Source organism: Ascaphus truei, chromosome 8 (genome assembly GCF_040206685.1).
Source record: "Ascaphus truei isolate aAscTru1 chromosome 8, aAscTru1.hap1, whole genome shotgun sequence".
NCBI classification, from domain to species: Eukaryota; Metazoa; Chordata; class Amphibia; order Anura; family Ascaphidae; genus Ascaphus; species Ascaphus truei.
The window spans coordinates 56,432,590-56,447,997 of NC_134490.1; the positions used below are offsets into that span (position 1 = coordinate 56,432,590).

The following is a 15,408-nucleotide window of genomic DNA, read 5'->3' on the forward strand; positions in this document are numbered from 1 at the left end:
TAACCAATTGTTCATTAATATAGAGGTTGTGGCTTCCTCCTGTGGCACTATTTTTGCAACTGATTCCTCCCTGGTAAATATAGAGGCAAATAATCTGTTTCATACCTCTGCTTTTTCCTTATCTCCAATAATTTGCCTGGAATAAAGTGTACCAAATGTATATGCAATAATCAAATGAAAAATACAAACATGAATGCTAACAGTAACATAAGAGATGGCATTACAATCCTATTAAGTGGTTATTTAATTCTAATTTTAGTATGATCTTCAGATTACAGACCATCTAACAGAGGTTCTTATACAAGTTGTTCCATTGAATATGTAAATTGTTACTACGCTTCAACATATATCGTAGAATACAACCGAGGTATTTAAGAATGATAGCACGCTGATATCTCTAAGCCGCGCTCATGTGAACATGACAAGTTGTGTACGAATGTTTACATATTTCTGCACCAATTGGACATTATAAACTGTTTTAATTAATGACATGTAGATACAAGAAAAAAAACTGTGCACCAAACTGTGTTGAAAGTAGTGAAACTTAAATAACAAAGTCTTGAAGAGACTTATAAATATAAAGTGGTAGTGTTCTCAATACTAAAAGTGCACCAAGGTTAAATAAATTACAAGTCAGTGACTGTGTAGACAATTTAAAAAAATAACCTTATACAACAATGTGAGAGAGACTGCTGCTGATCAAAGAAGATGGCTCAACATGTTGGATGACGTGTAAAAAGAAAAAGGCAGCGCACAAATCTCATAGCGTAAAATGTCAATTATATTGTGAAATATAAAAAGGGTGGTGTTATATGCACGTACAACATTTCCAATATTTAAAACAGGGCATGTTTGGGGCACATGTTACCACTGCAGCATACAACTGGTCACGGAACGGCAAACCAGCGTCGTTGTTGTTCAAGTCCCAGCCAGGTAGGTGAGGGCGTCCTATTATCCTGGCACTCCGATCTCCAGACTCACTTCCACGGCTGTGTCCTCTGTAAACGCGGTGACGACTTCCCCAGCAGGGAACCCACAAAGTTAGGTTGGAACAGTATAAGTCCCACACTGACGGCTCTGGGGCTCAATACCCACAATGTGAGCCATTCTCTTACAGGGCACTAAAGCGGAGCCACTGACGTCACTGGAATCGCGCCGTACTGATGCGACCAACTCGGTATGGCTTACCGCAGGCTCCGTTTAAAGTAAAACACAGTGGAATGGGACAAATAAAGCAATGGTTGCTCAATACAATAAAACTCCTACGCGTTTCATAGAGCTAGTCTACTCGTCCCATTCCACTGTGTTTTACTCTATACGGAGCCTGCGGTAAGCCATATCGAGTTAGCACTAGTTGGTCGCATCAGTACGGCGCAATTGACATTTTAAGCTATGAGAGTTGTGCGCTGTCTTTTTTCTTTTAATAATGCAACATAGAAACTACTTTCTGTGGCCTGTGGAAGTCCTAATAAAGGGCCAGTACACAAAGGTTAAACTTGCACTATTAATCCCTCCATATTCCAACAACACAGGGACGGACACTAGCAAAGAACATTGCTTGAATTTATAAACCAGGAGTGGCCAACTCCAGTCCTCAAGGGCCACCAGCAGGTCAGACTTTAAGGATATCCCTGCTTCAGCACAGGTGGCTCAATCAGTGGCTAAGTCTTTGACTGAGGACTGGAATTGGCCACCCCTGGTATAAACACTGTAAACAATAATTACATGTTTCCATATCTGCCAATGCACTTTCATACTCTGTATTACAAAAGCAAATAGAGGCCTGGAACGTGCCCCAATTTGCTTCCACCATCTTTCTTAATCAAAATCTGTCTGAGACATGTGACTGTGCTCAGTGGGATATTTGTATCTGCTGTACAAAGAAGCAATGTCAGAGAAATAATGATGCTTTGTGTTGTGCCTGGTCTCCATACCCACAGGTGGGAGAATATTGGGTGCAAGGTTTTTATACAGAGTAATAATGCCCTGTAACTTAAATTTTGAACATTTGCTCACGCAAGCCGCTTTTGATTGGGAAATGTATAGCATGCAAGTGTGCCAGGTATTTCTGAATAACTGTGAAATGTATATCAGCATATGTGAGTGCGAGAGCTTCGGTATTATCAAATGAGTTCATAATCTCATATTGTTAAAATTGTATTCCGGGCCACGTGCAGTAACTTCAGAGCACGTGGACACTGTGATCAGAATCCTAAGAGTGCCACATATAGGTTCTTTTTCATTGCACAAGGACTCTTGCATAGGGGAAAACCCAGGTATTCCAAGCACGTATTTTTGCCCTTGGTGGGATAAAGTCAACGGAGCCCAATATGAACCCTGCCAGTGCTATAAACCAGTAGTTCCCAGCTCCTGTCCTCAAGAACCCCCAGCTGGTCAGGTTTTAAGGATATCCCTGCTTCAGCAAACAGGGGTTCAACCAGAATGATGGAGCCACTGATTTTGCTGTCTTTGCTGAAGCAGGGATATCCTGAAACGTGAACTGTTGGGGGCCCTTGAGGACTGGAGTTGCCCACCACGCCATTGCTTGAAGTGCGATTAAAAAGTACTGGGACGGTGTCTCATTTCAGGAAAACCTAATGCTGTTAAATAAAAAAAAGTACTGCTCTTTATTTTCAAGTCCCCTGAGGACTGGAGATAGCTTCCCTAATCTAGGGACAGGAACAAATCAAAACTACTGTGCTTTATCGTATCCATGGTTATGTTGACATAAACTGACCTCCTATACAGGACAATAAACAAACAGGTGAGAATGTGGAGGGGGAAAAAAATCACACTTCATATTTACAGGGATTTTCTAAATTCCCATTTAATCAAGTAGATCCTTTCTGAATATGTCCTTGTACTTACCATCATTTTCCACTAGGAGGGGCTGTAAGATCGATCAGTTTCCTTTTCAAGGGTTACTGAGGAACAGAACAGCCCCCGTGCAGAACTGAGACTTTCATACTGTATTGTATGGAGCAGAGAAGTATTACAGAGCCAGGCTGTAGGTGACATCGGCAGCAAAGGAAAACTGTTATACGTGAGAGGGAGAGAGGGAGAGAGGGAGAGAGGGAGAGAGAGGGAGAGAGGGAGAGAGAGGGAGAGAGGGAGAGAGAGGGAGAGAGGGAGAGAGGGACAGAGGGACAGAGGGTAAAACAATGACAAAAAACGACTAAACGGGTATGTACAGTGATAAGTATTTGTTGTGTTGTATTGAGTAGTTGCCTATTTTGGGTGTCCTCATCACCCAGCACCCTCGCCTCACAGCACCCTCATCCAGCACCCTCACCAGCACACAGCACCTTCATCATCACACAGCATCCTCATCATCATACAGCACCCTCACCACAAAGCACCCTCATCATACAGCACCCTCACCATCACAAAACACCCACCCATTACACATCACCCTCACCTCACAGCACCCTCCCCATCCCACAGCACCCTCACCTCACAGCACCCTCCCCATCGCACAGCACCTTCACCATCACACAGCACCCTTATGGTTTACACACTACCCGTGAGCTGGTACCACAGATGCAGTCTACTTCATTGTAGAGGAAATGTAATCTGAGATAAGACGAGGTAATAAATCTGAGAGGAAAACTTCAAATCACAAGAAACAAGAAAAATACAGTATTAAAACTTACTCAGTACAGCACAGTGTACAGCACTGTGTCATTTACTGTATGTACACTGTCAGATCTTAACTTCCAATTGACTAACAAGACATACATCTAATTAATCAATGATCCAGGGCGACATCACTCATATTAGATATGTGAAATATATATTATTTTACATTAAGTGCTCGTTTTATATTTTTAACAAGAATCCTATAAACTTATGTAAATATTAAAGTGAACTACATTTGCAATCAGCTAAATCATATACTATATATAGAAGATAGATAGGGTTATTCAGCGTGTCCAACAAGTCGGAACATTCCGGGTTTTGTATTTTACATATAAAATGATTTCGCAAAGAACATATTAGTTGTCAGTATTCTCAAATTATATCTTACAATCGCTTTAAACATTTGCCAATAAACTTTTTCCCATACACAAAAAATAATCAGATAATAAAGCACGAGCCACCAATCAGTAATTGCGCCTCTTCCATCCGGCACCAATGAGTAATTGCGCATCTTCCTGCCGGCTCCAATGAGTATTTGCGCCTCTTCCATCCGGCACCAATGAGTAATTGCGCCTCTTCCTGCAGGCACTAATGAGTATTTGCGCCTCTTCCTGCCGGCACTGAGTAACTGCGCCTCTTCCTGCCGGCACCAATGAGTATTTGCGCCTCTTCCTGCCGGCACCAATGAGTAATTGCGCCTCTTCCTGCCGGCACCAATGAGTATTTGCGCCTCTTCCTGCCGGCACCAATGAGTAATTGCGCCTCTTCCTGCCGTCACCAATGAGTAATTGCGCCTCTTCCTGCCGGCACCAATGCGTATTTGCGCCTCTTCCTGCCGGCACTGAGTAATTGCGCCTCTTCCTGCCGGCACTGAGTATTTGCGCCTCTTCCTGCCGGCACCAATGAGTAATTACGCCTCTTCCTGCCGGCACCAATGAGTATTTGCGCCTCTTCCTGCCGGCACTGATGAATGGGAGTGATGTTTTTACAGTAACTATTCTCTGGAATAGAAAATGATTTGATTTGCCCGTTTCCCACATGTTCTTTATGGGGAAAGAGCTGGGGAGTCGGTGACAAATTGCTTCAATATTTACTCTATGCAGAGCTGATGTAACACTGATTATATTGTACAGAACTAGTCATAAAAGTGTGGAAATAGCACAAAAACAATAAGTGAGAGCCCATAAGGTACATTATATCTATAGGTGATGTGACAGGTAACGGGAGCAACATGAAATCTGCCAAAATATACTATTTTTTTAACCATTTCATGCAACTAATATGCAATTAAGCATAATCACATGATCTGAATCAAGCAGACTTGGCAACGCGTGCCTGAAACTAGCATTATTAAACAATACCGCATTACTAATGTATATAACACTCAAAAGAAACACGTGTAGATTCACACAGGTGTGCAACCTTGTTTGTTTGGGAATAATCTGCACAGCGCAATGTTCAGAAATACTGCCCTTTCTATGGGGTGGGGCAAACTCCAGTCCTCAAGGGCCACCAACAGGGCAGGTTATCAGACTATCCCTGCTTCATTATGACGGAGCCACTCATTGAGCCACATGTGCTGAAGCAGGGATATCCTGAAAACCTGACCTGTTGGTGCTGTGTGGTGATGAGGGTGCTGTGTGGTGATGAGGGTGCTGTGTGATGGTGAGGGTGCTGTGTGATGGTGAGGGTGCTGTGTGATGGTGAGGGTGCTGTGTGATGGTAAGGGTGCTGTGTAATGGTGAGGGTGCTGTGTGATGGTGAGGGTACTGTAGTACAGTATAGAGTCTCTATGCTTGTTTTGTAACAGGTAACATAGAAAAGCTTTGGGTTTACATTGAATTAAATACTCAGAAGGTTAGTAGTTACCAAAGTGACCCCACTTATCCTTCCCATAACTATTCATTAACTGTCACAGATCTTTGAGCTGATGCTTTGAATGTACCATGTCTCACGTCTCATCAGAGTGCCAAAGACAGGATATTACATATTGTAAAAGCAGTTGTTATCATACTATGGGGTCTTGAGAGATAAGAGGGATATATTTCCTCCTGGAAAACTTCTGAGTATTAGATTGCAGGAAAGTCAATAAATAGGACAAATGCAGAATTAATGCTTAACAAGTGTCAGAAATGTCAGAGATAAATTATACTCAGAGCCTGGAGCAATGTTTTAACATTGACTAGGAAAGAAAACAACAAGACAAAAAAATCGTATTTGGTTATCGTTTTTTTCCCCCATTTATGGTAAATTAGTAAATAATAGTGCTCAGCCGCAAAGCAGAAATAAGAGAGTGATGTAAGAGGTTCACAGGGACTGTTTCTTCTCCAGAGCCATTTGAAGAGGGGGATGTTTTCCATGTCACCATATTTAAATGCAAGATATATCTCACACCTGCACAGGGATAATTCACCAGGACAGAATATCCCCCCCCCCCCCCAACATACAGAATATGGGAAAATATTACCTTTCCTGTTCAGGAACTTGAGTTTAAATGAAGAACATGGTGGTGTCTGTGTGCTTTTTGCCTATTTCTGCACCTCCATATAGGGTACATACGATGGGATGTTCCTATATATATATATATATATAAGATTTGCAGACTACAACACTTTTTATCTTCTGGTATCTTGTTGATCCAACGAAACACCTCCCCTCACTCTCCAAATCCTCTTGTATACGACAAACTGGTCCTATATGGCTCTGCATTAGCCACAGGGACCAGCCACGTTCTGCTGCGGAAGAACATCAGGTCTTTTACTAACAACTCTGTTTACTGATAAAAAAATAATAATCCTTGTGCAGTTTGACTCCATTAAGATAAAGGACTCCTTAAATTATATTTATATCCCAGTCAGCCTATGAAACATGGGTATAATAAGAGATCCTTACTGCGTACTGTGAGCTGGCTTAAAATAGCAACTAAATGCTAAATCAAACAAACAACATGAATTTATATGATTATTTTCTACACACATGGTCGGTGCAACTGGTTAAATGACAGAAGAGGAGCAGTGAGGGTTCCTCTTCTATACTGGGAGGCTCATCAGCTTTTGTCCATAAGGGTAAATGTGCCATCCAGTACAGTGTCCACACTCGTAAGAAACGAATTCATTAAACAGCACTAGAATTATCAAGAGCAAATTAATCAAATTAGTATTTGTTTTTGCTTTGGCAGAAGTCTGGTGCTTCTGTTGTACTAGTCTTGCAGCTGGAAGGCTTTGACAGATAGCTGTTTATGCCAGTTGCTTGAAAACTGCATCTATCACAGGCAAAAGTGTCTCAACCAGAATCCTGCTCCCTGGTAATAAGGAGAGAGGTGCTGAGCAGGGCATAATCACACAGAGAAGGTCCCAGCTATGTACTTTACAGGGAGTTCCTGACAAGTCACCTCCCTGACTTTCTCAACACCCCAAACTCTTCATACAGCAATGAGATCTCCTCTATCACTCACTTTACATCTGCACACAAGGCTAGCGCACATTTTTCTTTTTAAAGCCTTTTTGCTTATTAAAATGTATTTAGCACATATATGTATAGCCAGGTAAAGGAAAGTAATTCTAATAGCAAAATACAATGATATTATATATTAATATACAATATATCTATTAATATATTATTATATAATATTATCAGAAGGCACAAAAATACATATGCTTTGAGCAAAACATGCATACAATGCACCGAGAGAGCTATTTTAAATGTACAACAACCCACTGATTTTATATATATATATATATATATATATATATATATATATATATATATATATATATATATATAAAATCAAAGACTGAGAGGAAGCAGACACAACAGGTCTTAGAGAAAAAATATCCAATTTATTTAAACTTTTTTCCCTAAGTCCTGGTCTGCTTCCTCTCAGTCTTTTGTACTTACCTTTGCTGCAGTCTGCACCTAGACAATTCATTTAACTTTAGTTTAGTGGCATTACTATCTGTAGTATATATATATATATATATATATATATATATATATATATATTTTTTTTTTTTTTTTTGGAATACTAAACTATGTAAACATTTTGAGAAATTTTACATACTCATAGTTTATTTATTAAATATTTTAGCTTGTATAGATTTTTAAAATTACGAACACTTGTCCATTGGATATTTTGTTTAACCAACTTAAAAATGACATCCTGATCTTTGTGAGATTTTGGGGACCAAAAGGATTCTATCTTTTACTTAAAGAGAGAGGAAGATGAGCTGGTTATTGGTTGTTCTGCAAAAAGTTACAGAAATGGAACTGTGAAATGTCTCCAAAATACAGAAAATACTTGATTCAAATGTTTGTTAGAAGATTCACAAAGCTGTGTCCAAGCGAAGCATCTACATGCCGCGTGTACTGGAAATGCTACAGTACAGTATGTGCAGATTTGGGGCATTACCGCGTGTACTGGAAATGCTACAGTACAGTATGTGCAGATTTGGGGCATTACCGCGTGTACTGGAAATGCTACAGTACAGTATGTGCAGATTTGGGGCATTACAAAGAAACCAGGCTATTTAAAAATGCTTTACTTGTGCAGTTTTCTATGTTAATAATAATACATGTGCCAATAATTATATACATGGGAAATGGCACATAAATACTGATTATATAAACATTTAGAGTGTAGCAATGGACATAGAAATCTCTGTTTGTGTGTGTGTGTGTGTGGGGGGGGGGGGGGGGCAAGGGGGGGGGCAGGGGGTGCAATGATACTGTAATCATTAATGAAGCACCTCACTACAGAAGCGTTTGGACACTAACATAAAAACCCAGCGATCACTAAAATAACGTGGATCCAAAAACAAGACAAACCCCAGAAATAAACTAAATGATTATGCGACATTGGACTCTTTCCTAAGCGACTTTATGTTTTAGAGAAAAACATGTAAAATTAATATATTTAGTGATTGATAAAGGGGACATAAACTAAATAACATGGAAAGCAAATAACACTTATTTTTTTTTTGGGGGGGGGGGGGGGGGGGGAATAACACATTTAAAAGCAACAAAAATATAAGCTTTTAGAAGCAATTGTGATCCTCCCTCGGATATAACATGTATGTGTATGTATATGTGTCAGGTAATAAATGTGTGTGGGACAGAAAGTAAGGGGAATAACTTAATCATTTCTTGAACTTGTCAAATATACTTAATATTCCAGGGCTCCAAATCTGAAGAGTAACAGCAAACGATGTGATTGTTTAGAGGTGTCAGGATGTTTAGCTAATGTTGGTTCTGTAAGTAACAGGACAGAGGGGTCTCTGTGGGTGCTGTGGGACCTTGTCATTTTCAGCACTATATTAATGTGAGCAGGTTGTCAGTCTGTGAAATCACATCAGGTCAAAGCTGATCATTTCTCATGCAAGATGCTCATCTTCATTTTCCAGGACAAGCCCCCCCCCCCCCCCCTTTGAACCCAGTCGCAGGATATATCCAGAAATATGTCCCCAATAATGAAGCAAAAAGCTGCATCCACTCCACCCCAATGATCTCAGCTGGTCTGTCTTGTATATATTAAAAAAAAGGTTTTCAAGCCTTGAATGGGAGAATCAGGACAAAGAGTCAACTGATGAAACAAGTTTGTCTGTGTAAAAAATAAAAAGCCCCTTAGGAGTATACAGAATCTTTTAATTGTCTATTGTGTGAGGTCTATAAACTGAAATACATTTAGTTGAATAAGTAAACTGTTACTTCCTGCTAAATTCCTTCTGTTTTAGCTAAAAAGTCAGTGTGAGAATAATGTGAATTTGTAGGAATACAATGAGCTGTTTCATCCCTGGAGACCTGCAGAGTGTCTGTACACTCAAAATAAACGAGATTGTATATTTTTATATACAGAGAAATTGAATATGGGAGAAGAAAGGAAGAAAGAAAGAGAGGGAGAGAACGCAATTTCGGAATATGTACTTGTAGTTTTCAACCATATGTCTATAAAATAAATGAAGACGCATAAACTATTTACCATTTTTTCTTGCAAACTATTATCCCTGATTATATGACATTATTATTTGATGTTGTCCATTAATAATTCAATTTGTATCGCAAATAAAAAGGAGAGGGCGTTAAGAAATAGGTACCCATAGGGATATTAGCATCACTGACGGCTAATAAATGGAATGTATATAAAGCATTGAATATCATTGAGATAAAACACATGCTGAACCTTGATATTAACATTTTTTTGCATGGATTTAAATCTGCACAGTGATCAACTAGAATAAGAATATGTTTACAAGAGAAGACAGACTCCTTTCCCCTTTTCTATAAAGAAAAAGCCAAAGAAAGTGAGTCTTCCTTTTTGTTAATTTCTCCCCTATTTAGAGTCTTAAAAAAGATCAGCCCCCATTTTCAGTATTTTTTTTTTTAAATGCTACACGTTGGTTTATGGGAAAGCATATAAAGACAAAATAAAGTAATTTGAGGGTGGGTTTAAAATTGTGCCACAGGCTACAAATTAATAGGAATATTGATTTATTTTAAGAGAGAACATACACACTTTTATTAATGGCAATGTTTCTTGTTTACTATCATCTTTCTGCAGAATTATTTAGTATACATCTATCTTTTTAATAGATCTGAGGGTCATGTGTTCCCCCTTCTCTTTAACTATGATAAATGTATACTTAGCCTAAATGATAATAACATTTACATTTTTTCTGATTTGATGAGATACATGGCCATATTTTCTTCCTCGTTCCCTTTTTAAAGCCGGAGCCTCACTAAAATCTCATTGAATGGGATTTATTTAGTCGTTTGAAAGATAAATCAGTGGGTGAATTTACAGCCATTTAAAGTACCTGACTTTATAATGGGCCCTTCATTTAGTGTGGCTCTTATCTGAATGACGTGGGGATGCAGAACAAGGGGTCCCAATCGATAGACCAATCAGCGTCTCCCTTGGCTGAAAGCTGACCAATGAGAAGGCGAGTCCTGCAGGTGACTGCCCAGTTATCTGGGCATCCTGCTGCTGTCCTGCTCTCAGCTCTGAGTTCATTTCACTGGGAAACTCTGCAGCATCCAGGGGGGGACAGAGGCATCCAGGGGGGGACAGAGGCACCCAGGCGATCTCGGTCATTTCCAGGCGGATTTTTTTTTTGGCAGAACGTGGGAGGGAGAAAATAAATAAATACACTGAAGTCACCAGGGACTATTCCCAGTGTGTGATCTGCAAGTCTCTGAAGTGGGACCCTGGGGGTGTTTCCCAGTGCTTGAGCTGAGTGATCATCACAGAAAGTTCCCTGCAGTGCAGAGCCCGGCTGCCTGAGCTCACCCTGTGTGGGGGCTTCACAGAGGGGACTTGGGGCTTTCCTGGATGATCACAAATGTTAGCGGTGGGGCAGATGGATGCTAATAGGCAGAGTGCGTTTGTTCTCAGCAGTACACCGCTGGCTGCTCTCCATAACATGGCTGAGATGAAGACCACCTTGTTCCCTTATGCCCTGCAGAATCCGTCCAACTTCAAAGCACAGAGCCTGGCTGCCCTGAACGCACAGCTCGCCCTGGGGACGCCTCATGGGATTAGTGATATTCTGGGCAGACCCTTGGGTGCAGCCGGCAACCTGCTCTCCAGCCTCCCCCGCATCAATGGACTGGCCACCTCTACTGGGATGTACTTTAACCCAGCTGCTGTATCCAGGTACCCGAAGCCCCTGGCAGAGCTGCCCGGGAGAGCCCCTATCTTCTGGCCTGGAGTCATGCAGACCTCTCCTTGGAGGGACCCCAGGATGGCTTGTGTTGGTAAGTTCCATCATCAAACGGTGCACCCCATCCCATACACCATCATTTCCTTCCCTTTGCCATTCAAATGGTCCCTGTTTTTAATTTAAAATGACCCAGGTCACCTCCATGTAAATGTGTATTCCCTTTGTGTTTCGCTTAATGGATCGCTTTGGAAACCCATTGCTTTCACTTTGTTCCACCTTTCTAACTCATTTGAAAAGATTGGAATTCATTCACTATGTAAATGCTGTGGTTAAGATATAAGGCACTTTTGGTGTTGCAGACTTTTCAAATTCACTTGTTTGCACATTTAAGTACCAAAGAAAAAAAAAAGAGAGGAAAAAAAGAGAGGAAAAAAAACCTCTGAAACTTTAAGCAAAGTAGAAAGAACTTTTTTTTTTGCTGTGTTTTAGTAAGTAATAAATTGTATTATAGCTTTTACAACTCTGTATAACAAACCTGATACAGATAAATTCCTGTATACCCAACCAAAGCGCAGATCGTAGTCATCTTAGGAAACTTAAACCATTTTACTTATTGCCCCAAAAATAAAATCATTGCCTCACTTGTTTATTTTAGGCCAAGCTGGAATGGTGCTTGATAAAGATGGGAAGAAAAAACATTCAAGGCCAACTTTCTCAGGGCAGCAGATTTTTGCATTGGAAAAAACCTTTGAACAGACCAAATACTTGGCAGGACCAGAGAGAGCCCGGCTTGCTTACTCCCTGGGAATGACAGAGAGTCAAGTTAAGGTAAGAGCCTTCAGAAATGTCACTATTACTATTGCTGTCCACAGCTCAACTCTTTCCTTGTCACATGTATTATAACAAGGTGTTGCTCTGTCATGATTTGCTGCCCATGTAACATAATATACAAAAAAAGCTTACATCAGGGCCTTCCTTCATTTAACAATAAAAATACTATTATTTAAGAGGTGAAGTAGCATTTGATATGCTGGTGAGTGTCATACATTCATATATGTCTTTATTTGAGTTATACAACAGGATAATGAGTAAGCAACTGTGGCATATAATTACTAAACAATGATGTAGTTTAAATCATTTTAACTGCAGATAAAACAATTCCATTTAGTTTAGCGATCAGTAAATTTAGAAGCTGGATTTGTAAATCGTAATTAATATGAATCTGTCATATTGAAGTTGGTTATATGCTTATCTCAGTAATAGCAATTACATATTTCTGTCGTATGTATTTTTGCAGCCGTATTTTTTTTTAATTCCATGGTAGATCTGTTGGGAAAATACAGAAACAAAAATGATATTCTTTTATTTTAATAAAATAAAAGCATATGCGAATTCCATAAATCTATATAATTCCCTGTATTTTCTGTTTTATTGTAAGCCATACAGTGAGCCGGTTTTATTCATTCAGCTCTAGCAAATGTTACTGTTTTTCTATTTTCACAAACCTTTTCAATTTAAAATACAATACGTATGTTTTATATGCAACGGCTTTTTAAACTGCAATTAATACTGTATGCTACGAAATTATTAAAAAAATGAGACTTTATGTGGCACTTTAAATAACATGTGATATATAACCCTGTGGCGGAGTTACATAAAAACATTTTATTATATATATATATATTCAATTATAAACATTCTGTAAAGATGAACCAATTAAGTAATAATATTTACCTATTTAATTATATTAAATTACTGTATTGAACTAAATATTACAATACAGTGACATCCTATTGCAATAACTATTATACACATTTTCAAAATATAGCTGAACACATAGAAAACAAATATGTTTGTATAACAATTTAGTGATTATATATCAGATGAAATACTTTCAATTACACCCTTCCATATAATTATTTTAACACCCATTACCCTGTAGGAATTTATATTCTCTTTTGTATTATAATGTATATTTGCAAGTTATTTTTCTATGATCTTTTATGAAACCCATTTTGCTTTCGTAAGAAAACGATTTAAATCATGAAACCGTTTTAGTTTATTATAGCTGCATATGCACAACTAATAATGATATATAAGTAATATTTACTACTATTATTATTATTAAGTTATTGAAGATTAATACTAACCAACTTTAATAAGCAATACGATTCATACATTACAAAGATGTATGATAAATTAAATGTATATATATATATATATATATAGAGATATATATATATATATATATATATATATATATATATATATATATATATATATATATATATATATATCTCTATATATATATATATATACATATAAACAACCCTCAGTCCCTGCTTGGGAGTTAAATGCCAATTATATTACATCAGAAATGTGTATATAGAAGGAGAATGGAAATTGATGGGAGGATCTGGTGCTTTCAACAGGTGTGGTTTCAAAACAGGAGAACTAAATGGAGAAAGAGGCATGCAGCAGAAATGGCTTCAGCCAAGAAAAAGCATGATTCGGAGACTGAGAAGATGAAGGAGAGTTCAGACAACGAGGATGATGATGAATATAATAAACCCCTGGATCCTAATTCAGACGATGAAAAAATCTCCAGGTTATTGAAAAAGCACAAATCTACAAACTTGAGCCTTCTAAGCCCCTGCAGCAATAACTCTGACACTTTGTGATACTCAAGAAGGACCTGCCAAACCCAGGAACTGTCTCCCCGTCCCTTAAAGCGCTTTAAAAGCAGAATTAACCAGGGTATTCAAATTATAAAGAAGAATTGTAAGTGGATGTTTAAAAGTGATATGTGTTGTACAGCCTAAAATGTATGTTGAGATGTATATATTTTTTACAGAATAAATTATGAAATTATCTTACTGCTCATGGATGTAAGTCGGATTGAAGAGGATTCTTAAAAAAAAATACTTTCTTCTTTTAATTCTTTTGTTTTTCATCCAGTTATTACCGATTTCCTGCACCTAACAATCACATTTTGTTACTCTTTGTACAGATCTTTGACTCCATTCCTGTCACTTTGTATATATCAGATTGCAAATTTTGTGATGTGTTTTTTCCAATGCAAAAGAAAGCTGTTTTGAAGTTTTCCTGATCTTTACTCTCCCGTAAGGACTTTATTATCAATTCAGCCAAAAAGAGAGAGGGGGAAAAAAAAACCCATTTGTTTTGAAGTTGGATTAAAAAATGATTGTTGTCCCCCCGGTCGCTGAAAAGACTTTGTATATTCAATAAATTATTTAACAGGCTTCTCCTTATAATATGGCTGTCATTTCTGGGTGTGAAGTATTTAATATCATATCAGACAATTATGTTTAATGCTGTGTATTTTGCAGATTAAGAAAATATCCATAGCAATATATGAAGATAAAACAATACAGGTTCAGGGCTCGTTTCCTAAAAGACATAGCAATAACCGAAATACTTATATAAAAAAATAAAAACGTTATGGTCACCTATAGATATCAAAATATATGTGTGTGTTTCACTGAAAACATAAATATATTTGAAATCATACAGCCACATCCACAAACATGGATTGAAGAAAACTCATAACATAATTTGGGTTGGCTTCAAAGCTGTTACATATCTCCAGATATACAATATATTTCTAGGCTATAACATCACAATAAATACGGGTTAGAAAGCCCCAGATGCTGTAAAAGCCACCTGTAAACACGTTTTGTGTTTAAGATCAGTTTAATTTACTTTTAAATTGTCAGTAAAAGAACAACTACATTTTTTAACCCTTCAACACCCCGCCCCCCCCCCCCCCCCCAGCGTATTCCTACCGAATATAGTTATTTTTTATATACATGTAGACTGGTACTTTCCGTGAATTCTTTTATTTCTTCATCATCACACATAATTAAGTAACAGTAAAGTGTATTAGCATTTAAAAATAGCCTGGAACATTTTCTTAAGAGAATACCCATATTTTACAAATATTTTCCTTTCACTTCTGATGCCCACAACTCACTCACATTCAGTGTGTGTGTGTGTGTGTGTGTGTGTGTGTGTGTGTGTGTGTGTGTGTGTGTGTGTGTGTGTGTGTGTGTGTGTGTGTGTGTGTGTGTGTGTGTGTGTGTGTGTGTTTCTT

General features: G+C 38.3%; 1 protein-coding gene across 1 annotated transcript; it reads left to right on the forward strand.

Annotated features, from left to right (window-relative positions):
- The first annotated feature begins 10,822 nt into the window (after positions 1–10,822).
- On the forward strand, positions 10,823–14,472 carry NKX6-2 (NK6 homeobox 2). Its single transcript, XM_075610217.1, has 3 exons — positions 10,823–11,388; positions 11,950–12,122; positions 13,727–14,472. The coding sequence occupies exons 1-3, from the start codon at positions 10,974–10,976 to the stop codon at positions 13,973–13,975; spliced, it is 837 nt and encodes a 278-aa protein (XP_075466332.1). The 5' UTR covers positions 10,823–10,973; the 3' UTR covers positions 13,976–14,472.
- Positions 14,473–15,408: the final 936 nt, after the last annotated feature.